The 19,659-nt window shown below is 69.6% G+C and overlaps 3 protein-coding genes across 3 annotated transcripts; all 3 read right to left on the bottom strand.

The window, feature by feature from the left end:
* Positions 1-65: 65 nt before the first annotated feature.
* On the bottom strand, positions 66-8,751 carry COL9A3 (collagen type IX alpha 3 chain). Its single transcript, XM_056108134.1, has 31 exons — positions 8,680-8,751; positions 8,362-8,430; positions 7,917-7,952; positions 7,636-7,707; positions 7,167-7,220; positions 6,747-6,782; positions 6,623-6,646; positions 6,459-6,512; positions 6,274-6,327; positions 5,950-6,006; positions 5,792-5,845; positions 5,628-5,681; positions 5,493-5,546; positions 5,291-5,344; positions 5,093-5,146; positions 4,920-4,973; positions 4,562-4,615; positions 4,382-4,435; positions 4,202-4,246; positions 4,080-4,133; positions 3,962-4,015; positions 3,792-3,845; positions 3,638-3,709; positions 2,679-2,714; positions 2,352-2,396; positions 1,887-1,919; positions 1,648-1,794; positions 1,496-1,550; positions 1,205-1,387; positions 924-1,001; positions 66-634 (listed from the first exon to the last, which is right to left on the bottom strand). Exons 1-31 carry the CDS (start codon positions 8,749-8,751, stop codon positions 444-446), a joined length of 2,007 nt encoding a protein of 668 aa, XP_055964109.1. The 3' UTR covers positions 66-443.
* Positions 8,752-9,556: 805 nt separating this feature from the next.
* Positions 9,557-13,841, bottom strand: OGFR (opioid growth factor receptor). Its single transcript, XM_056108119.1, has 7 exons — positions 13,643-13,841; positions 13,306-13,374; positions 13,142-13,220; positions 12,951-13,029; positions 12,446-12,512; positions 12,215-12,363; positions 9,557-12,136 (listed from the first exon to the last, which is right to left on the bottom strand). The coding sequence occupies exons 1-7, from the start codon at positions 13,796-13,798 to the stop codon at positions 11,101-11,103; spliced, it is 1,635 nt and encodes a 544-aa protein (XP_055964094.1). The 5' UTR covers positions 13,799-13,841; the 3' UTR covers positions 9,557-11,100.
* A 1,647-nt stretch (positions 13,842-15,488) lies between these two features.
* Positions 15,489-17,979, bottom strand: MRGBP (MRG domain binding protein). The gene is made up of 5 exons (XM_056108140.1): positions 17,803-17,979; positions 17,601-17,722; positions 16,867-16,948; positions 16,656-16,730; positions 15,489-15,878 (listed from the first exon to the last, which is right to left on the bottom strand). Exons 1-5 carry the CDS (start codon positions 17,948-17,950, stop codon positions 15,691-15,693), a joined length of 615 nt encoding a protein of 204 aa, XP_055964115.1. The 5' UTR covers positions 17,951-17,979; the 3' UTR covers positions 15,489-15,690.
* Between the last annotated feature and the right edge of the window lie 1,680 nt (positions 17,980-19,659).

Raw genomic sequence — 19,659 nt, 5'->3', positions numbered from 1 at the left:
TCACTTCCTGTGCAATAAACTGTAGAGTTTGGAACTGAGGTTTTCAAATGAGTGGCTTTATTTATTGCAACACATAATACCGTAGGCTTTAGTGCAATACAAAAGTCACCTTCCACGGACTCTGGCCACTGGTGCAAGTCGCCGCCCAGACTAGCCCGTCCCCTCCCAGAGGGGAGGCGGAGGCCAGGCCCTGTGGCCTTGTCCTTCTGTGGCCATCACGGATCTGAAGCTAGGCCAGACCTGCCACCAGGGTTCTCTCGGTCCTCACGAAAACGCCGTGTAAACAGTGGCTGAATGTTTTACCTCCTGGAATCGTATAACCTTTCTCTGAGTTCCCTCCTCCCGAGGGCTGGATGGAGCACTGTGTCGAGAGTCCCACGCCCAGGAGAGGCGCTCGGCCCCTGTCCTCCGCCTCTGGCCTCTCGGCTCATTCCAGTTATGTTCTAGGAGCTTCTCGGACCTGACTTCTCCCCGCCCCCCCCTGCCACAGCTCCTTGGCAGGCCGAGGTGTCACAGATGCCGGGGGTCCCCTGAGCACCCACAGCACCAGGAAGGCCGGGATCTCCGGGAAGGCCGGGCTCGCCATGGGCTCCGCTGTGGCCATCTCTGCTGGCGCCGGGCACGCCTGGCGGTCCTGGGGGAGAGCAGGAAGGTGAGTCAAGATGCAGCAGAAAGGAACTGGGGCCCAGCTCTTGGGGTGCCCGCGCGGGAGGAAGTGTGGGCGGGAGTCTGCGCCTGGGACTAGGGGCCCGGGTGTGCGGTGCCAGGCGGGGTGGTGGCTCCTTGGAGCCTGGTGGCGGCCAGTGTCCAGGCCGCTGCTGGGGCGGGCGAGCCCCGTGTGCCCACTGTGATGGCATGGCGTGCCCATGGTGACGGAACAGCCCCTCGTGTTGCCTTGGAGGAGCCAGACCCCATGCGCATACCTTGGGGCCCCTGGTCTCCATCGGGCCCGTCCAGACCCACGCCAGCTGCACCTTTGTCTCCTCTGTCTCCGGGGGTCCCTGTGGGGGTAGCCGAGCAGTGTCAGGGCTGGAGTGAGAACAGGGGGTCCTTCCTGTCGCGCCCTTGACTCTCCCCAGGGGGTCGGGGACGTTCCGCCTGTGTTGAGGGGTGTGGGGGTCCCGGCTCCAACCCAGCCCGGGGTGAGGCTGCCCCTCCCAACCCTGTGGGCAGCAGAGCGGGAGGCGCCCCGCCCACGGCTCACCTCGGGGGCCGGGGTCTCCCAGCTCTCCGGTGGGACCGCGGTATCCGGGGGGGCCTCGGGCTCCAGGGTGGCCAATGGAACCGGGGGGCCCGGGGGGGCCGGGGGGCCCTGCCGGCCCGGGCCGGCCGATGGAGCCCGGCTCCAAGGGCTTCCTCAGGTGAGCGGCCAGCTGTGCAATTTGTTCTTGGGGAGACAGACGGAGCCTCGTCCCAGGACCCAGCAGCTGGACTGTCCCCGGGGCGCGGGAAGGGGGGGCGGAGACCGCGCCGGGGGCGGGGGAGCAGGACTCACCGCTGACCAGGCCCCCACACAGCTCCCTGATGTGCTGCTCACTGGCCTCCTTGCCCTGGCGTCACCCACAAACCCATCAGCACCGGGGCCCGCTGGTCCCCCCACCCAGGGGAGCCCGGCCCAGGAGTGGTGGGTGGGGTGGGGAGGCATACCGGAACACCTGCTCTCCCGGTGATGCCAGGCACGCCGGGGGCACCAGGCAAGCCCAGGGGCCCGGGCGGCCCGGGGACACCGTCCACACCGCTGGTGCCGTTGGGGCCCTGGGGGCCTTTGGGGCCAGGCTCCCCTCGGCTGCCGGACTGGAGAAAGCAGGACCTGAGCGCGGGCCCCAAGGGCCCCACCCCCCGCCCGGCCTGGCCCTGGGTCTGTGGGGGGCGTCTCCAGCACCCACCTCTCCTTTGGCTCCAACGGGGCCGCTGGGACCCTGGAGGGAGAAACGGTGGTCAGGGCTAGGCTGCCGGGGTCACTCATCACACTGACCTGGCCACTGTCCCCTCCTACAGACCTGCCGCCATGGACCACATGCCGGGCTGTGTCCTCAGGCACTCCGGGCTGGAGGGACAGGGACCAGCCGGCCCCCAGCCCCTGGAGGCGCCGTCAGCCCCTGCACCGCGCTCTGCCCGGGCCACGGGAAACGGCGGGGCGGAGGGACAGGGCAGACCACCCGCGTGTGTCTGCGGATGAACGGCATGGGCGTCCCGGAGCCGCCCCTGCTCCCCACCCAGCCCCTCCCCCCTCCCCGTCTGGCTGCGCCAGCTCTGCTGATCGGGCTCGAAGCCAAAATAAAACCAAAGCGAAACTGTCCAGCGTGACTCATTCCCACCACAGGTCCCGGGAGAGCCTTCGGGGCACTCACCAGGTCCCCTCTGTCCCCGGGGAGGCCATCGGAGCCCGCGATGCCCTGAAAGAGAGGCTGTGAGTGCACCTGCCTGGCCTGGCCTCACGGGCAGCAGGAACCAGCCCTGGCCCTGCGTGGCCTGACCCCAGACCCGAGCGAGCCCGCCGGGGCCAGCGGGGACCGGGTGGCCTGGACAGGGGCTAGGGAGTGGAGGTGGGTGGGTGCGATGTGGGGCAGGGGCGGCGGGGGGCGGGGTGGGTGTGGCACACAGGGCAGCGTCGGGCACGCGAGAACGACATGGAGGCCCGGGGTGCCGAGCACAGGCCGGCCTGGCCTCGCCCTCACCTGCTCCCCCTTGGGTCCGGTGGCTCCTCCAGGCCCCTGTGGGGGAAGAGAGGCAGCAGTTAGGGCCCCATGCCCACGCTGCCCCCCACGCACAACCCGACCATCCCGGTGGACCCAGATCCCAGAGCCAGCCCGCTGGGCAGTGCTGCTCCAGCGCTGGCTCAGACGTGAGCCCTGAACACGGCGGCCCGGGACGAGGCCCCAGGATAAGAGCAGGGGGGTGCGGGAGGCGGAAGGTCCAGGAGAGGGTCTCGAGCTCCCAGGCAGGAGGGACCCCAGGACCTGGGCCGCAGGGCCCCGTCGGCTCCCACTCTTTAGAGCCCAGAGACCCCAGTGACTGCCAGGAAGCCGGGGGTGACGTCTCAGTGACAGGAAGTGGAGGCAGGACCTCGGATAAGGAGCCCACAGGGTCGCAGCCCGGCCCCCACCCCCACAGAGACGTAGGCTGAGCCAAGCTGACCCGTGAGTGCCCACAGCCTGTCAGCTCTGTGTGTGACTGCTCCGTGGCCTGTCTGTGAGCTGTGTCTCGAAGTGTGTGTGTGTGTGTGTGTGTGTGTGTGTGTGTGAGTCTGTGTCTCTGTCTTTGAGTTTGTGTGTGTGTGTGAGTCTGTCTCTGTCTCAGTGTATCTGTGTCTGCATCTGAGTGTGTGTGTGTGTGTGTGTGTGTGAGTCTGCATCTCTGTCTCTGAGTATATGTTTGTGTGTGTGTCTGAGTGTGTGTGAGTCTGTCTCTGAGTGTGTGTCTATGTCTGTGTGTCTCTGATTGTGTGTGTGTCTGTCTCTGAGTATGTATGTGTATGTCTGTGTGTCTCTGAGTGTGTGTGTGTCTGTGTGTCTCTGAGTGTGTGTGTCTGTCTGTCTCTGTCCCTGAGTGTGTGTGTGTGTGTGTGTGTGTGTGCGTGTGTATGTGTGTGTGTGTGTGTGTCCCCTTGGCCGGGGCCATCAGGGGTAGTGCTTACCTGGTCGCCCATGCCACCTCGGAGGCCCTGGGGACCTGGCATCCCAGGGTCGCCAGCACTGCCCTTTCGGCCCTGCAGATGAGACCCAGGTGGTCACACAGCAAGCCCCCAGCCCATGCCGACCCTCCGGCTCCAGGACCCAAACCTGACCCACCTGAAACCCTCGGATGCCAGGGGCCCCGGGAGGACCTTGTGGGCCCAGAGCCCCCTGGAAGACAAAGGTGGGTGAGTGGGCCCTGCTGGGCAGATGCCAGAGGCTGGGGCTGCTCAGGCCGGGGCGCCATCAGGCTGGGCCCCGACTCTGGGCACTCATGCCCTACTCACCGAAGAGCCGCGGTGGCCGGCCTCGCCTCGCTCCCCGGGGACACCGGCGTCTCCCTAGCGGAGAGGAGGGGTCAGTGGGGCCCAGAGCCCAGGGTGGGAGAGGGGGGCTGGTACTCACCGGGATGCCGGGCTCTCCAGAGGGCCCTGCCTCACCCAGCTCTCCATCGCAGCCCTGCACGGGATGGGGTGTCAGCGTCCGCCCGGCATGTCCACCCCACGTCCCCTGAGGGGGTCACGTACCAGTTCTCCCTTCTCACCCTTGGCCCCTGCTCGTCCCGGGAGGCCCTGCAGGCAAACGGCAGGGGTCAAAGGACGTCAACCTGGGGTGCAGGAAGACCCCCAAGGGACAGGCGAGGGGCTTGAGTGGCACCTGGACCTACCACTCAGACCCCCTCGAGCCCACTGAAGCCCCATACTCACGGGCAGCCCGTTGGGGCCCTTCTCTCCCGGGGCACCGCCATGACCAGTCTCTCCCTGCAGGAGGGGAGGGAAGCTGTGCTGAGGCCCGAGGCAGGCCTGCACCCCTCCCCTCGGGTGCCCGCATGCCCTTGCCCATCCCCCAGTGCCCGCACACCCTGTGCACCCGGCGCCACCACCAACCTTCTCGCCGTCCGTGCCTGGCACTCCGTCTCGGCCGTCCTTGCCTGGCATGCCCTGGGAGCAAGAGACAGGCTGAGGCCGGCTCCCAGCACCCTAAAGAGCATCACTGCCTGCCACGGCCTCAGCCGTGTGGACCAGGGCTGCCCACAGTGGCCAGAACACATCTGTCCCTTCCAGCAGCCTTGTCCCAACTAGGCACCAGGACTAGCCCGGACTCTGCCCCCACACCTGGATGAACTTTGATGCTGGGGACACAGTGGGGAGGGGGACCCGCCAACCCTGCGGGGAGACCCCTCGCCTTGGCAGCAGGAGTGCTGGGGAGCAGAGGGAGGGGAGGGCCGCAGGGAAGGCCACTCACCGGCTCTCCGCCTGGCCCGGCCACTCCAGGGACCCCTTTGAGACCTGGTTTGCCCTGGAAGACAGCACAATGGACAGAGCACCAACTGCCCCCAAGGGGGCCCGCCCCGACCGCCCCAACTGCCCAGGAAGCTGCTTCTGTGCAGCTGCCCCAGGACCTGGTGTCCCACTCACCAGGTCGCCCTTGGGGCCACGGAAGCCCTCGGGGCCCCGCTCGCCTCTGTGTCCCTGCAATGCCAGAGGAGCTGGGGTGGCGGGCAGCTCTCCAGCCTGTGCCCGCCACCACTGCCCCGCCGCGCCCAGCTGTGACTGTGTCCTCGGCCCGCGTCAGGGCGAGGGGCAGGGGCCGGCCTCTCCCGGACGCCCACATACCGCTTTTCCGGGTGCTCCTGGGACACCGGGAGGCCCCCGGAACCCGATGGGACCCTGCACAGGAGAAAGGGTGTTGGGGCTCACGTCGAGGGGCTCAGAGTTCCTGGAACCCCCTGCACGTCCCTGTCAGCTGCCCAGCCTGGGCCCTGGCCCGGCGCCCTCAGCAGGCCCAGCCTCTCCGCCAGGCGGGGTTGGCACTTACCCGGTCTCCGGGGGGCCCGAGAGGCCCTGGGAACCCTGGCTGCCCCCGGGGGCCCTGTGGGGAGAGGCTGGTGGTGACAGCGGCCGCGGCTGGAACTGTCCTGGGGGGCCCCCACAACCCCGCCCGGCCCCTCACCTGCAGGCCCACGGTGCCCGGGATGCCAGCGGCGCCAGGGGGGCCGGGCGCACCCTGCGAGAAGGGGAGGAGGTGGTGAGCGACCAGTGGGGCGCCCGCTCATGGCAGACCCGGCCAACCCTCCCCCTGCAGAGGCCCCCCCGACCACACGCGCCCCTCGTCACCTTCTCGCCGTCCTTGCCGACTTCTCCTCGCTCCCCCTTGTAGCCCGTGGGCCCCTGAAAGCAGCCGGGAAGTGGCACCATGTGACCCTGCTGGCAGCAGCGGCCCCCCTCCACCCCTGGGCACACCAGGGGCCCGCGGCCTCGCAGCTGTCCCTCACCTTGAAACCGGGCATTCCTGGGGGCCCAGGGGGTCCTGGCGGGCAGATGGCTGGACACTGCGGGCGACAGAGTGCTCAGGCCCCGGCCACAGGCTTCCCTGCCCGCTGGGGCCCACCCAGCCCTGCCCGCGCCCTGGAGTTGAGCAGTGGCCCTGGTCACCCGAGCCGACCCAGCCCTGCCCGTGGGCACACCCACCTGCAGATCGGGGACACCTTCTGGGAGCACGGCAGGGTGGCCCTGGGGGAGACAGAGCTGGTTCCTGCCCGCGGCACGTGGAGGGCGGCTGGCGGCTCTCACCCCGGCTGCTGCCCCTCAGTACTTACCGGGGCGCCAGGAGGTCCTGGGGGGCCAGGCAGGCCTGGGAGTCCCGAGGGTCCCTGGCGGGGGTTGTGGCTTAGATGGGGCAGGCACGGGGCCCCTGCAATCAACTGGGTGGGGGGGGGGCGAGGACAAGGCCACGGGGGGTGCGAGGAATTGGGGGTGTTCTGGGAGGGGTGTGGTTACTCACCGGGGGTCCCCGAAGGCCGACGCCACCCGGGAGGCCACTTACTCCTGCCTCTCCCTGGGAAGGAGACATGGGGAGTGGGCCCCCGAGTCCGACCTGCCCGTGTCCCCCGCTTGGGACGCGCAGCCCAGGTTGGCCTGGGGGTGGGTGAAGGCTCTGGTACTTACGGGGGGTCCAGGGAGGCCTTTGCCCTGCGGAGCCGAGCACAGGGAGGGGGGTCAGACTCGCCCTGCGGGAGGGGACCCCGGCACCCCCCCGCCCAGGCCCAGCCCTGAGGAAGTGGCTACTCACCCCCAGCCCGGGGGGTCCCGGAGGCCCCAGGTTTCCCTGCGGAAGGAAAGAGGGCAGCGGGGTTTCTGATCTGGTCCTCACCTGGGGCCCAGGCAGGAGCCTCTGTCCAGGCCTGGACAGTCCCCCCAGCACTGCAGGAAGGGGGCTCAGCGTCCCCGCGGAGCTTCCTGCTGCTGGGCCGCCCACCCCACTCCCCCCGCCCGCCCCCAGGCCCGTAGCTGAGCCCAGGGGCACAGTCGGGGTGGGGGCCTGCGGAGGAGGGGCGCGGGGGGCTGGCAGCAGCTGCCTCTGCTGCGTCTGAGAACGCCGTCAGGCCCAGGAGGGGGGGTCGGGGCAGGAGCACAGTGCCCCCGCCCCACCCCCCTGGCGCTCGGCCCCTAGACCCCTCCAGTGACCTGCCCGCTGCCTGCCTCAGCTTACCCGTTCTCCAGGGGCGCCCTTGGGCCCAGGGGGTCCGTCCTTCCCCGTCAGACCCTGGGAAGGACACGGACGAGGTTTGAGGGCGGTGTCGGGAGAGGACAGCCCCTCCGAGGGGCCCAGAGGCTGCCTTGGCTCCGTGCCCCTTCCTGCCAGCCCACGGCTGCAGTGCTGGGGGGAGACGGCAGCCCCGCCCCCCGATGCCCCCACAGCCACCAGAGCCCGGTCAGTCGCACTGTGCCAGAGCCGCCGAGGCGGGAGCCCCTGAGGTCCCGTGAGGCCTGTGGGACCCTGGCCGCGGGGTCGGGGTCAGGGGCAGCACAGAGCCACTGCCCAGGCAGCTCCTGGGGCACAGCTGGGCAGCAGGGGAGGATGCAGACCCCAGGCCCGGACACCCTCAAGGGCAAAGGGGGGAGGGGGAGGGGCGGAGGGGGAGGGGGGGGAGGGGGCAGGGCCAGCCGGGCCCACTCACGTCCACGCCGGGCAGTCCAGGCAGCCCCGCCTCTCCCGGCGGGCCTGGCTTCCCAGGGGCGCCTTTGGGTCCCTGTGGGGAGACGCGTGAGGGGAGCTGATACCCGGCTTCTGCAGCTCTCCCCGCCCGCCCGAGGGGCTCCCGGGGCCGGTCCCGAGGGCCCCCAAGCCCCGTTCCTGGGCCTGATTGCGGTGGGGGATTCCAGGCCAGCCAGCCAAAGGCACCTGGTGGACCCCTTTCCCCTCCCCCCTCTCCACCCCTCCCCCATCCCAGACACTCACCGGGGCCCCAGGCAGGCCAGGGGGACCAGCTTCTCCCTGCAGGGTGCGGTGTAATCATGTGTCCCCACGGCGCCCCAGAGACGCCCACCCCTCGCAGCGGCTGGCCAGAGCCCCCGAGCGCCTCCTGGAGGCTTGAGCGCCCCCAACACGGGGCAGCAGGAGGGCGCCCCTTCTTGCACCTAAGCCGCCTCCAGGGCCTGGGGGGAGGCAGAGGAGACCCTCCTCCACCCTCCCCACTCTGCCTCCAGCCCGGGGACCCCAACACCAGGCCTCAGCTCCTCATGTGCGGCCCCAAGGCCACCCCGCGCCCCGCTGGGCCCCGACTCCTGTGGTGTGCGGCAGAAACAAGGCCGCCTTTGTGTGGCTGCCTCCCACCCGCGTCACCCCAGCCTGAGAGGGGCGACTAGAGAGGCAGCGACCCGCCCCCCGCCGGCCCCAAACTCACGTCGATGCCGTCCTTGCCCGGCTTCCCGGGAGGTCCTGGGGGACCTGCGGGCCCTCGGGGTCCCACTTTCTGCAGGGAGAAATGCCGCGAGCAGCTGGGAGCCCCCTCTTTCGACCCAGACCAAGGCCTGAGACCCCCCCAAGCCCCGGGACCCCCCAGACCCGGCTGGATACAGCTTCCAGCATCAGCCCGGGAACAAAGGCGGCTGTGTGCCCGGGCCCGGGCCCGTGGGGACGGCGCTCCAGGCTGCCCGCCTGTCGTCCCGGAGCCTCAAGGCCGCGCCCTCCCGGGGCTGCAGCCGGGCCAGCAGAGTCTCACCTGTGCGTGGGAGCCGGCCAGGGTCAGGAGCAGAGCGGGCAGCAGCAGGGCCAGCACGGGAGCCCCGGCCATGGCTGCAGCGCTCTGAGCAGTGGACGGTCTCCGCCCCGTGGCACAAGCCCCCGATTCAGCCGGCCCACCTGGGGCCGCCCCTGGCACTTGGGGGCCGGCCTCCGGGCCAGCGGTGCGCACACACACACACCTTTCAGAAGGAAGACAGAGCCCCTTTCTCCTCCCCGACGGGGCGCCCTGTCCCCACCCCGGCAGCCTGAATGCAGAGTCTGTCTTGCTCCCGCGACCCCCACACCGTGGCCAGAGGAGGGGCGCCCCTCCCCGCTGGCCTGGGCGTCACCACTGAAGCCTCCACTCAGCCTGTGGCCAGGACACTGCCTCCCTGACCCCCAGACACCAGCCTCTGTGGAGCCAAGGCCTGGGAGGTGCCACCGGGAGACTCCGACGCCAGCCCTCGCAGATTCCCTAGGAAAGCTGGTCCCGGCGGGGGACGGTGCCGGCTCCAACCCAGCACTGCACAGTCCCGGGGCTGGATTCCCCAGTGCAGATAAACTCCCACTTAGCCTTGCTCAGTGTGAGTCAGTGCAACAAGGAGTGGGAAAGCCGGGACTCAGAAAAACGGCGACCAGGCCTTTAGAAAGCTGTCAGGGCGCAGGGATGGCACACGGGGGAGGGCGACCCCTGCTGTATCATGGCCACCCACAGCATCCCCACAACCCAAACCACGGAGCTGGAGCGACAGCACGGCAGGGGAGGCTCTGCCCTACGCATGGCCGAGGGTGGACCCCTGACATCCTGTAAGCCCCCACCCCCGAGTCCTACCAGGTGTGACACCCCCCCAAACCCCACAAAACCAGAATACCCAAACCCAACAAAAAAACTTTATTGCTAAAAAGTGTCCCCAGGTAACCCCGAGGGAGCCATCGGCCGAGGGTGGAGGTGCTGGCAGGCTTCTGGCCCCCTGCAGCGTCCCTGCGTGAAGATACTTCTCTGGCTGCCGTGCTCGTGCCCGGAGGTCCCAGGACGAGGGAGGCCCTCTCTGTCCCTCTCGCTCAGACTGTCCCGGGCCGGCGTCTCGAAAGGACCTTTGTTCTGAGTGGTCTCAACAGGCTCAGGATTTGGGCAGTCACGGTATCCCCCCTCAGGCTTTGCTGTGTCCATGGAGGCCCGGCAGGGCAGGCTGAGGCAGGTTCCTAAGGGTCCCGAGGGCTTAGGGGGACACGAGCCCTGGCTCCAGCCTCTCACGGCCGCTTTGGCTCCTGCAGGAGAGACGGCTGCACGTCGAGGTTGGTCCCCAGCTGGGACGTCCCCTCTGGCCGCCTCTCAGGGCAGAAGGCGCCCTCTAGGAGAATCTGCTGTTCAGTGGGGCTTCTTTCTTCAGGTTCTCAGCTAGATCTTCTGGAGAACTGGCTGCAGTTGCTTGGTTGGTCAGCTCAGCTGCCTCAGCTGCCATCAGCCTCCTTGAACCTCAGGAACCAACCCCGGACTTTTCTCCTGCAGCTTCTTTGCCTCTGTCCACCTCGTGGAGGTGACATGAGCCAGGGCCTGGTCTCAGTGAGACCTGCAGTTCCAGGGCTCAGGAGACCACCGTATGGAGATCACACACCCCATCTAACTCTAGCCGTCAGGCTGCTACACACCCACATCACATAGGTGCTCTCTGCAGCAGCCCCTTTCATTTCTGCCAGAACTTTTCTTGACCCCGACCACCTGGCTCTTTTGTAAAAGAGGCCCAGCTTTGGGCCTTCCTCATTCAGCTTTGTCATTTGTAGTTTTTTATGTAGAGAGAAGTGGGAGTCTTCTTTAGGTCTGACCACTTGAGAGGCCATGGGAAGACTCTTCACGGGCATATTTCAGTATTTGTCTCAGAATCAAGAGGGAGGAGAGGAAAGGATGTGTGGGGGACAGGGCTCGATGGAGTGCTAGGGCACACATTAAGTTCTGAATGTGGGCACAGTGTGTGGAACCCCGAAAACAGTGAGCCATCCTATTAAAGGTCACAGGCTAGAAGATCACCATGACAGGATTAATAGTTGTGAAGATTTGAAATATTGGGAGAACCCCCCAATCGTGATGCAGACATGACATTAGCACCTGCTGTTGGGAAAATGGCACCAACAGGGCTGGGAGACAGAACAGCGGGTGACCCGGGTCAGCACTCGAGTGCAGTCCCTGAACAGCCCGGCGTGGCAGGAACAGACCCACCAGGAAAGTGGGCCCCAGCACTGGCCCCAGACAGCTCCAAGGTAGACGCGGTGGCGGCGGGGTCACCCTCTCTGGAGTCAGGGCCGCAGGACGCTGCCCTGGCCGACGCGCCCACACACGAGGCAGCAAAGTGGACGCATTTATTGGGAAAGGCCGCAGCACCGAGACGGGCGTCGCGCCCCAGGCCGGCCTTCCGCCACTCCACTAAGGCTGCCCGGGGCTGGCAGGCGCCACATCCTCGGGCACGGCGGGTTTGGCTTTCTCCTGCACCTCGTCTGCATTCTCTCCACCCTCGGGGCTCCTGGCGGGAGACTCCGCGGCGGGGACCGTCTTCCTTTTCTTCCTCACCTCCTCTGAGCCCTTGGCCGCAGAGGACTCCGGGCCAGGAGGCGCCACCTCCCGGGCGTCCTGGTCGCCCAGGCCGGCCTGGCTGAGCGCAACGTCCTTCAGGCCCAGCGTGACACTCTCCATGTCCTCCTCGGCCGGGTCGTGCGCACGGCTCCCCTCCAGCTTCCTCTTCTTGCTCTCCTTGGGGCTGGCATTGCCCCCTTCTCTGACTGGCTCCGGGGCGAGCGCGTTGGGGGATGCGACGGTGGGCGGCATGTCTGGGGGCACATCGGCAGGTGCGCCTGGGGGCGCGTCGGCAGGGGCATCGGGGGCCGCATCGGGGGCCACACCGGCGGGCGCTTCGGGGGCCGCATCGGGGAACGCGCTGGCGGGCGCGTCGGGGGGCACATCGGAGAATGCATCGGCGGGTGCGTCAGGGAGTGCACTGGCGGGAACGTCGGGGAGCGCGTCGGCAGGCGCGGCGGAGGCCGGTTCGGCGGGTGCATCGGCGGGCACCTCGGGGGACGCGGCGGCAGGTGCATCGGGGGGCACGTCGGGGGACGCACGGGCGGGCGGGGGGCTCCCCGGCGCCGCGGGCGCGTCCTCCCGCGCGGGCTCCTCCTGGGGCTCGTCGGGCGGCGGGAGCTTCTGCAGGCGCGCGTGGGGCGCCCACACGAAGTGCGCGCGCGGCCGGAAGTGCTCCCAGGCGAAGCGCAGCAGGAGGCGGCGCTGCTGGCGGCTGCGCACGGAGAAGACGAAGTAGTCGAGCGCGCTCTGGCGCACGGCGGGCAGCTGGCCCCGCACCAGCGTCTCCTCCAGGAAGAAGCGCGCCAGCGGCGCCTGCAGGTGCTCCAGGCCCAGCTCGCCCAGCGACTTGAGGATGCGCGTGAGCCGCAGGTTGTTGTGGCTGTGGCTGCGGGGCGGGCGGCTGTTGAGCCTGGGCCTGGGCCTGGGCCTGAGCCCCGCCCCGCGCCCCGCGCCCCGCGCTCACCAGTTGAGGTTCTGGAAGCGGGCCAGGTAGTTGTGCGCGCGGCGCAGCCGGCCGGTGCCGCGGTCCTCCAGCCGGATGCCGTAGAAGCCCAGCATGAGCTCGTAGGCCCGCACCAGCCGCTCCTGGGCCTCGGGGCAGCTCTTGAAGGCCTGCGGGGCGGGAAGGCGCGCGTGGCGTGGGCGCGAGCCCGGCCCCGCCCGGGCCCCCACCCCGCCGCCGCCGCCCGCTCACCTCGATCTCCTCCAGCGTCAGGGGCTTGGCGTGCCAGTTCACCCCGGGCTCCCGCAGGGGAAACAGCCTGCAAGAGGGGGCGGCCTTCGGTGGCGTGGCCCCATCCCCGCACCCCAGGCGGCCCCCAGCCCGCAGGAATAAGCCCTGAGCGCGGAGGAGCCGGACGCTAACTGCTGAGCGCTGCTGGGTGGACCCCGGACAGAGGAGCGACAACGCAGAAGCAGAATCGAGGGGAAAGGAAAAAGCAGCCGGCTGAAGGCCAGTCCAGGTAAGGGGGGCCAGGGGGGCCCTGCGCAGGAGGCGGTGCTCAGGGCAGGGTCGGGGGCGCTGTCCAGGGTCGGGGTGGGCGGTGCTTGGGGCAGGGGCGGGGCGGGGTCGGGGCGGTGCTTGGGGCAGAGTCGGGGGCGGCGCCCAGGGCGGGGGCGGGGCAGGGGCCGAAGGTGCCCAGGGCAGGGGCGGGGCGGGGCGGGGCGGGGCGGCGCCCAGGGCTACCCGCCGCGCTCACCACTGGATGTAGGAGTGATTGTCCTCAAGGCGGTCGTAGTCGTCCTTCCAGTTCTGCAGAATGTCCTCGATGAAGTGGCCTGGAGGGGCGGCGGGCGGTGTGCGGGGCGCCCCGTGCCGGCCCTTCTCCCCGCGCCCGGACCCCGCGCCCCGGCCCCGGCCCCCGCGCCCCGTCCCCGCGCGCGCACGCACCGTCGGGCAGGAAGCGCGTCTCGTTCCTGTAGAAGCTCAGGTTGGGCATGTCGCCGCGGCTGTCCCTCTCCCGCAGACCCTGCAGGCCAGAGGGGAGTGGCGGGGCGCCCCGGCCGCCCCCCGCCCCGCCCCGGGTCCCGGCCCCGCGGGCAGCGCCCACCTACCGGGTAGCGGCGCCGGTACCTGGCCGTGTCCCGCGCGGCGCGCCAGTTCCGGGGCCCCGGCGTCCTGGGCTGCGGGGGAGGCGGGGTCAGCGCCGCTCCGGACCCCCGCCCGGCCCGCCCGCCGCCCCCCGCCCCGCCCCGGTGGTCGCCCCGGGCAGGGGCCCGGGAGGGGCGGGCCGGCCGCGCGGGCCCGCGCCCCCGGCGGGAGCCCCCCGGGCAGGCTCGCGGGCGGCGGGCCGGGGTCGGCCGCGGGCCCGCGCGGGCCGGCCGGGGGGGCGGCAGGGGGCCGGGGGCCGGGGCCTCGGACCCCGTCCGCGCCCACCGCCGGGCTGCGCACCTGCAGCGCCGCGCGCCGCGCCTCCCGCCCCGCCTCGCCGTCCGGGTCCGCGTCCCCCGGGGCGGGCGCGTCGCCGTCCGCGTCATCGCCGGCGCCCGTGGCCTCGCCGTCCTCCCCGGAGTCGTCCCAGGTCGAGTCGCAGGCCGGGTCGTCCATGCCGGGCGGTCAGCGCGGGCCGGAAGCGGAACCCGCGGGCAGGAAGCGCGGGCGCGGGGGGCGGCGCCGGGCGGGCGCGGGGGGCGGTTCCGGGCGAGGCGGGGGGCGGCCCCGGTCCAGCAGGGGGCGGTGCCAGGCGAGGGGGCGGTGCCAGGCGGGCGCGGGGGGCGGTTCCTGGCGCGGGGGGCGGCCCCGGTCCAGCAGGGGGCGGTGCCAGGCGAGGGGGCGGTGCCAGGCGGGCGCCGGGGGCGGCGCCGGGCGGGGCGGGGGGCGGCCCCGGTCCAGCAGGGGGCGGCGCCGGGCGCGGGGGGCGGTGCCAGGCGGGGCGGGGGGGCGGTTCTGGGCGGGGCGGGGGCGGCCCCGGTCCAGCAAGGGGCGGTCCCGGGTGGGTGAGGGCCGTTCCGGGCGCGGTCGCTGGCGCGAGGAGCCGTTCCGGGCGTGGCGTGCGCGGGGAGGGGGCGCGCTCCCGGGTGCGCGGGGTCGGCCCCAGGTGCGGGGCGGTGGTCCCAAGTGGGACAGGGGCGGCGCGGGAGTGCGGTCCCGGGTGCGCGAGGGGCGGTCCCGCTGGCCGGGAGGTGGGCTGTGGGATGGAGGGGTGCTCTGCAGGTGTGGGCTCAGAGGGTGTCCCAGAGTCCTAAAGACCCTCGGCCCGAGACCCCTCCCACACCCAGATCGCCGTCCTAGCGCCCAGGTCGCCCCCCGGACCGCTGGTGCTCAGAGGCTTGCTGTGCTGTCCCAGGGAACTCCTGCCAGAACGTGATCCCCCTCCAACACTCTGCTCGGGGCCACGTCCCAGGGATCCTCTGGAAGGTGGCCGCCGTCTGAAGGCCACCCGCAGGACAGCGCCCTCTGGAGCAGACCTCCTCCAGGGTGCCGTCCCTCCTGGGCCCTCCTGGGCGCCCCAGCCCCTCCCAGCTCCCTCCCGGGGCCCACCCACTGCTCAGCTGGCCCCCTGGGTTCTCAGCGCCACAGTCGGGCCAGCGGCAGAGCTCACAGGCCTTATCTTAGAATGACGCTGCCAAGAGGCAGCAGAGTCTGAGGGTGTGACTGCCACCAGCCTCCTGGCCGTGTGTCCGCGTTCTTGCCTGGGTCCCGGGCCCTGGCCTGACCAGAGACTGAGGTGGTGTTGGGATCTGGGCTGGGGCTCCCCGGAGGTCCGGGTGATGCAGACCCTTGCTTGCCCTCAGCCAGGCTGGGGAGCCCAGGGCCGGCGCCTCACGGGCCCTCCACACATGGCGCGGCTGCAGCGCTCCTGTTCCCGTCTCACGTCTGCACCCATCGGGCAGTTTGACGGATACGTGAAGCCCTGGATAAAAACGTCCCCCTGCGGCAAAGAGGGTCCACTCGGGCATCCAACCACACAACTCTTCGGCTGCCTGTGCTTTAGTGCGTGGCTCAGATGCAGGATCCCAGCCATGGCGGCGCCAGTGGGGAGCTGGCCGCACCCAGGGACTCTGCCTGCAGGTGGCCAGGTGACACAAAAATAACCAGACAGATTCGCAGCATCTGGCGCATAAAAACTGAGGAGAAAGTGTCTCAGTAGTCAGGACCTTAAAAATAAAACATCTCAGAGAAAACGCAAGACGATGACATTTTGGAAATACTGGTTTCATAGAAAACTAGTAAAATAGGCTTCTTACAAAGGAAATGGCGAAATACCAACGGGTCATGTACATCGTTACAGTCCAGGGAAGGGGTCTGACTGTCCGGGCCGCAGTCCCTCAGCAGCGCAGACAGATGGACAGAGGAGGGCCCGGGCCCAGAATGCACGCCGGCGCTTTTATTGCTTGCTGTCTGGGCTCCTGTCGGTGCCCCACGCCCGGGGAGCCGCGTGGGCACACTCACTCCAGCCTGGGCCTCAACTCGTGCGGCCGACGTCAAGGTCCCGGGGCCTACGTTCGGCGCCGCTTGGCAGCGCTGGGGCTGGAGGGGTTGCTGTTGGCAGTCAGGACTTTGTCGGTAACCCGGCTGCGCTTCCGTTTATCGGCCCCTTCTTTGGACCCCAAGTCTGAAGAGTTCTTGTCTTTGTCTTTGCTGGATTTTTCCGTCACTTTCCCCAAGCTTCCTGAAGATGAAAAAACTGGGAGACAAAACATTTGGGCTGGAAACGACATCCAGATTTTGCCTCATCTTCCCACTCACTATGTCGGTGGGGGGCACTGGGGTGCTGCCCCCTCTCCACGGCTTTCCGGCCCTGCTCTTCCGGTCACCTGCCCGCCACCCGCACCCTCACCTCCGTGTCCACATCTGCCACAGACACGCTAATGTCCACGCCTGCCATACGCACGCGCACACAGGTCTCTATCCACACCCGCCACACACAATCACACCTGTGTTTTCACAAACCACACACCGCACACACGTGTTCACACTGCCACACGCACTCGTGCCTGTCACACGTACTCACATGCCTGTCCATGTTCACACCCACCACACGCACTCACATACCTGTGTTCATGTCTGCCATATGCACACACGCCTTTGTTCACACTCACACTCCCATCACATGCACTCCTGTGCCCGCTCACGCTCACACCCACCACTCGCACACGCTCACCTGTGTTCATCCCCGCCACATGCCTCACACCCGTGTTCACATCTGCTACAGGCATTCACACACCCATGCTCATGCCCACTATACACACACCCATGTTCATGTCTGCCACACGCACGTACCCGTGTTCACGCCCACCCCACATGTCTGCATACATCCACCATCTGCCCACACGCACACACATGCACCTGCATACACCCAGCCGCCTGCACGCGCACGTGGGCAGTCGCACACAACAGACAGCTGCCTCGGGGCTGCACAGCTCCTGCTCCTGGCCGGAGGGGGGGGGGGGGGGCGACCTACCGTCATCAGCCCCACTATGCGGGTCCACGTCTTCCTTCATCTCCTCCTTCATCTCGTCCTCGATGATCACTTTCCCTGCGGAGAACACAGCTGGCCTTACAGCTGGCCTCGGCCACTCGGGTGAGAGGTGCCGCCACGTCACGCCCCTGGCCAGGAGAGCGCCCAGCGCCCGGCCCCCTGCGACCCTGGCGTGCTGCTCACAGCACCTCACCTTCTCGGACCTCTTGGATGATCTCTTCTGGGAGGACGAAGTTCCTCTCGGGGTTCGGGAACGGGAGGATCTCAGACTCGTGCTGACGGCCAGAGGAGTCACGTGGGTTTAACGAACAGGGAAATGCACCCGGGCAAGCCGCAGCACCCCGGAGCTGGCAGGGGAGCATCAGGAAGGGGGAACCGGGGAACTGCAGGAGGCGATGCAGACGCAGGGCCTCGAGGTGCCACGCGAGGGGCTGCTCAGCCCCAGGAGGCAGAGGTCAGTCCGGGCAGCGCCCCAGGGCAGGCTGCTGCCACCTCCACACACCGGACACTGGCCGGGCCCTTAGGACACTCCCTGGCTCCAGGGGCCTCACGTCCGGGCCCCAGCCCCGGGCACGGGCACGGCCTGAAACCCAGCAGCACCCTTGGGGCCAGTGGTCTGTCGCCTCCCAGCGGGGGCCCAGCCCACTCATCGGTCTGGTCCTGCCGCCAGCACCACTGGCCGGGCTGTGAGCAGGGGCTCGGAGTCCCCAGCTCCGAGCAGGGGGTTCTGCCCTCCAGCTGCTCCCAGCTCCTGAGGGTGCATGCCGGGCAGGGGACGGCTGCAGGGCTGGCCCTCTCCGTGGCGCCCTCCCCACCCGATGCCAGCGGCGGGGCCCTGCCTGCTTTCGGCCGGGGCGGGGCTGGGGGCGGCCGGACTGGACTGGGCTGGACGGACAGCGGCCCCCGGCCCTCCCCGGGGCGGCTTACCAGGGCCTGCATGTCGTACATGGTGCTCAGGTGGTCCCAGATGACCTTGGAGGGCACCTGCCGGCCGATGTTCTGGCTGAACTTGTCCCTGATGCAGATCATGTGGAAGTGCCTGTTCACGCCTGCGGGGCAGAGCGGGGGGGGTTGGGGCGCGTCGGGGCCGGGGGGCGCGCGCCGCCGGCCGTTGCCGCCCCCCGCTCACCGACGGGCTTGTGGCCCAGCATGGCGTGGAAGAGGCACACCTCCACCTCGGGGCTCCACACCACCGTCTCCTCGGCCGGGCTGGCGGCCGCCTCCCCGGGGCCCTTGTCGCCCGCCGCGCCGCCGCCGCCCACCTCGGCCTCCCCCATGGCCCGGCCGCCGCCCACGAGCCCGGCGGGAGCGGCGCGGCCACGGCTCCGCGCAGGCGCACTCGCGCGCGGCGCGCACGGCGGGGGCGCGCGCCGGCGCAGGCGCCGTGGAGGCTCGTTGCCGCGCGCGCGCGGCGCCCCCTGGCGGCCGGACCCCGCGCGCGGGGCGCGGAGCCGGGAAGGGGGCGGGGCCCGCCGCGGCTGAGCCCCGCCGAGCCGCGTGGTCCGCAGGAAGACTGGCCGCCGGGGATAGCCTGCGGTCGCGCGTGCTGAAGGGCTCCGGCGCCCCGCCTGGCCTCAGACTCGGTGCCTGGGACCTGCCGTGCCTCGGAGGGCTCCCGGCGCGGGCGCGGGCCTGAGGAGATTCCGACTCCTGGGCGGGCCTGACCGGGAGGGCGGAGTCGTGGTGGGCGGGGCCCACCGCGAAGATGAGCCTCTAGGCGAGGCGGGGGCCAAGCGCAAGGGGCGGGGCCAGGGCTGAATACCTGGGGCGGGGCTTGGGGCGGGGCCAAGCGCGAGGGCGGGGCATCGGGCGGAGCCAAGTGCAAGGGGCGGGACCAGAGCGGAATACCTGGGGCGGGGCCAAGCGCAAGGGGCAGGGCACATGCCAGGGGCGGGGCCAAGTGGAGTTTTGGGCGGGGCCAAGCGCAAGGGGGGCCAGGGCTGAATACCTGGGGCGGGGCCAAGATCGAGGGGCGGGGCACACGAGGGGCAGGGTATCGGGCGGAGCCAAGCACAAGGGGCAGGGCCAGGGCAGAATACCTGGGGCAGGGCGGGGTAGTTTGGGGGGGGCCAAGCCGAAGGGGCGGGGCACATGTCAGGGATGGAGACCAGGGCGGAGTCTTGGGTGGGGCCAGAACAAGGGGCAGGGCACATGCCAGGGGCGGGGCCAAGGTGGAGTTTTCGGCGGGGCTAAGTGCAGGGGCGGAGTCTTGGGCGGGGCCAAGCGCAAGGGGCGGGGCACGTGTCAGGGGCGAGGCCAAGGTGAAGCCTTGGGCGGGACCAAGCGCAAGGGGCGGGGCCAGGGCAGAGTCTCTGGGGCGGGGCCAAGCCCTGAGCCTGCCGAGAGGGTCGCGGCCGCGGCAGGGGGTCAGCGTGGGCCCTGAGCAACCCCCACCTCTCAGGCCCTGGACTCTGCTGTCGCAGGGCCCCGGCCTGGCCCGTGCCACCCTGAACTGTCAAAGGCCACAGTCCGCCTGGGCACAGCGGGACAAGCTGGAGCCAAGAGAGGCTGGGTCTGGGCAGCTGGATGCTTGCCAGGGCACCTGCTGGACAGCACGGAGAATGTTCTGGAACAACCCAGGTGCTGCTTGGGGCTGGTTCTCTCTCTGTCTCTGCCTCTGTCTCTCCTTCTCTGCCACACAAGTGGTGCCCGGGGCTTATGCCTGTCTGCTCGGGGGACCATACGGGATGCTGGGAATTGAATCTGGGCTGGCTTCCTGGCCACACCTCAGGACTTGGGTGAGAAACCTCCCTTGGGCTGGAGAGGTAGCACAGGGGAGGCGCTGGCATTCCATGCACCTTGCCTGGGTTCTATTCCAGGCGCCGCACAGGATCCCCAAATCCCACCAACAGCGATCCCTGCGCACAGAGCCAGGAGTAAGCCCTGAGCACTGCCGGTGTGGCTGCCCTCAGAAATCCACTAAAGTAGAACCCTTCTGTGCTCGGGTCCTTCCCGCCCCCCATCTCCTCAGCTCGTGCCTGCACTG

This window comes from Sorex fumeus, unplaced genomic scaffold (genome assembly GCF_029834395.1).
Source record: "Sorex fumeus unplaced genomic scaffold, SorFum_2.1 ptg000193l, whole genome shotgun sequence".
Classification (NCBI taxonomy): domain Eukaryota; kingdom Metazoa; phylum Chordata; class Mammalia; order Eulipotyphla; family Soricidae; genus Sorex; species Sorex fumeus.
This window is presented reverse-complemented; position numbering and strand designations above follow the sequence as displayed.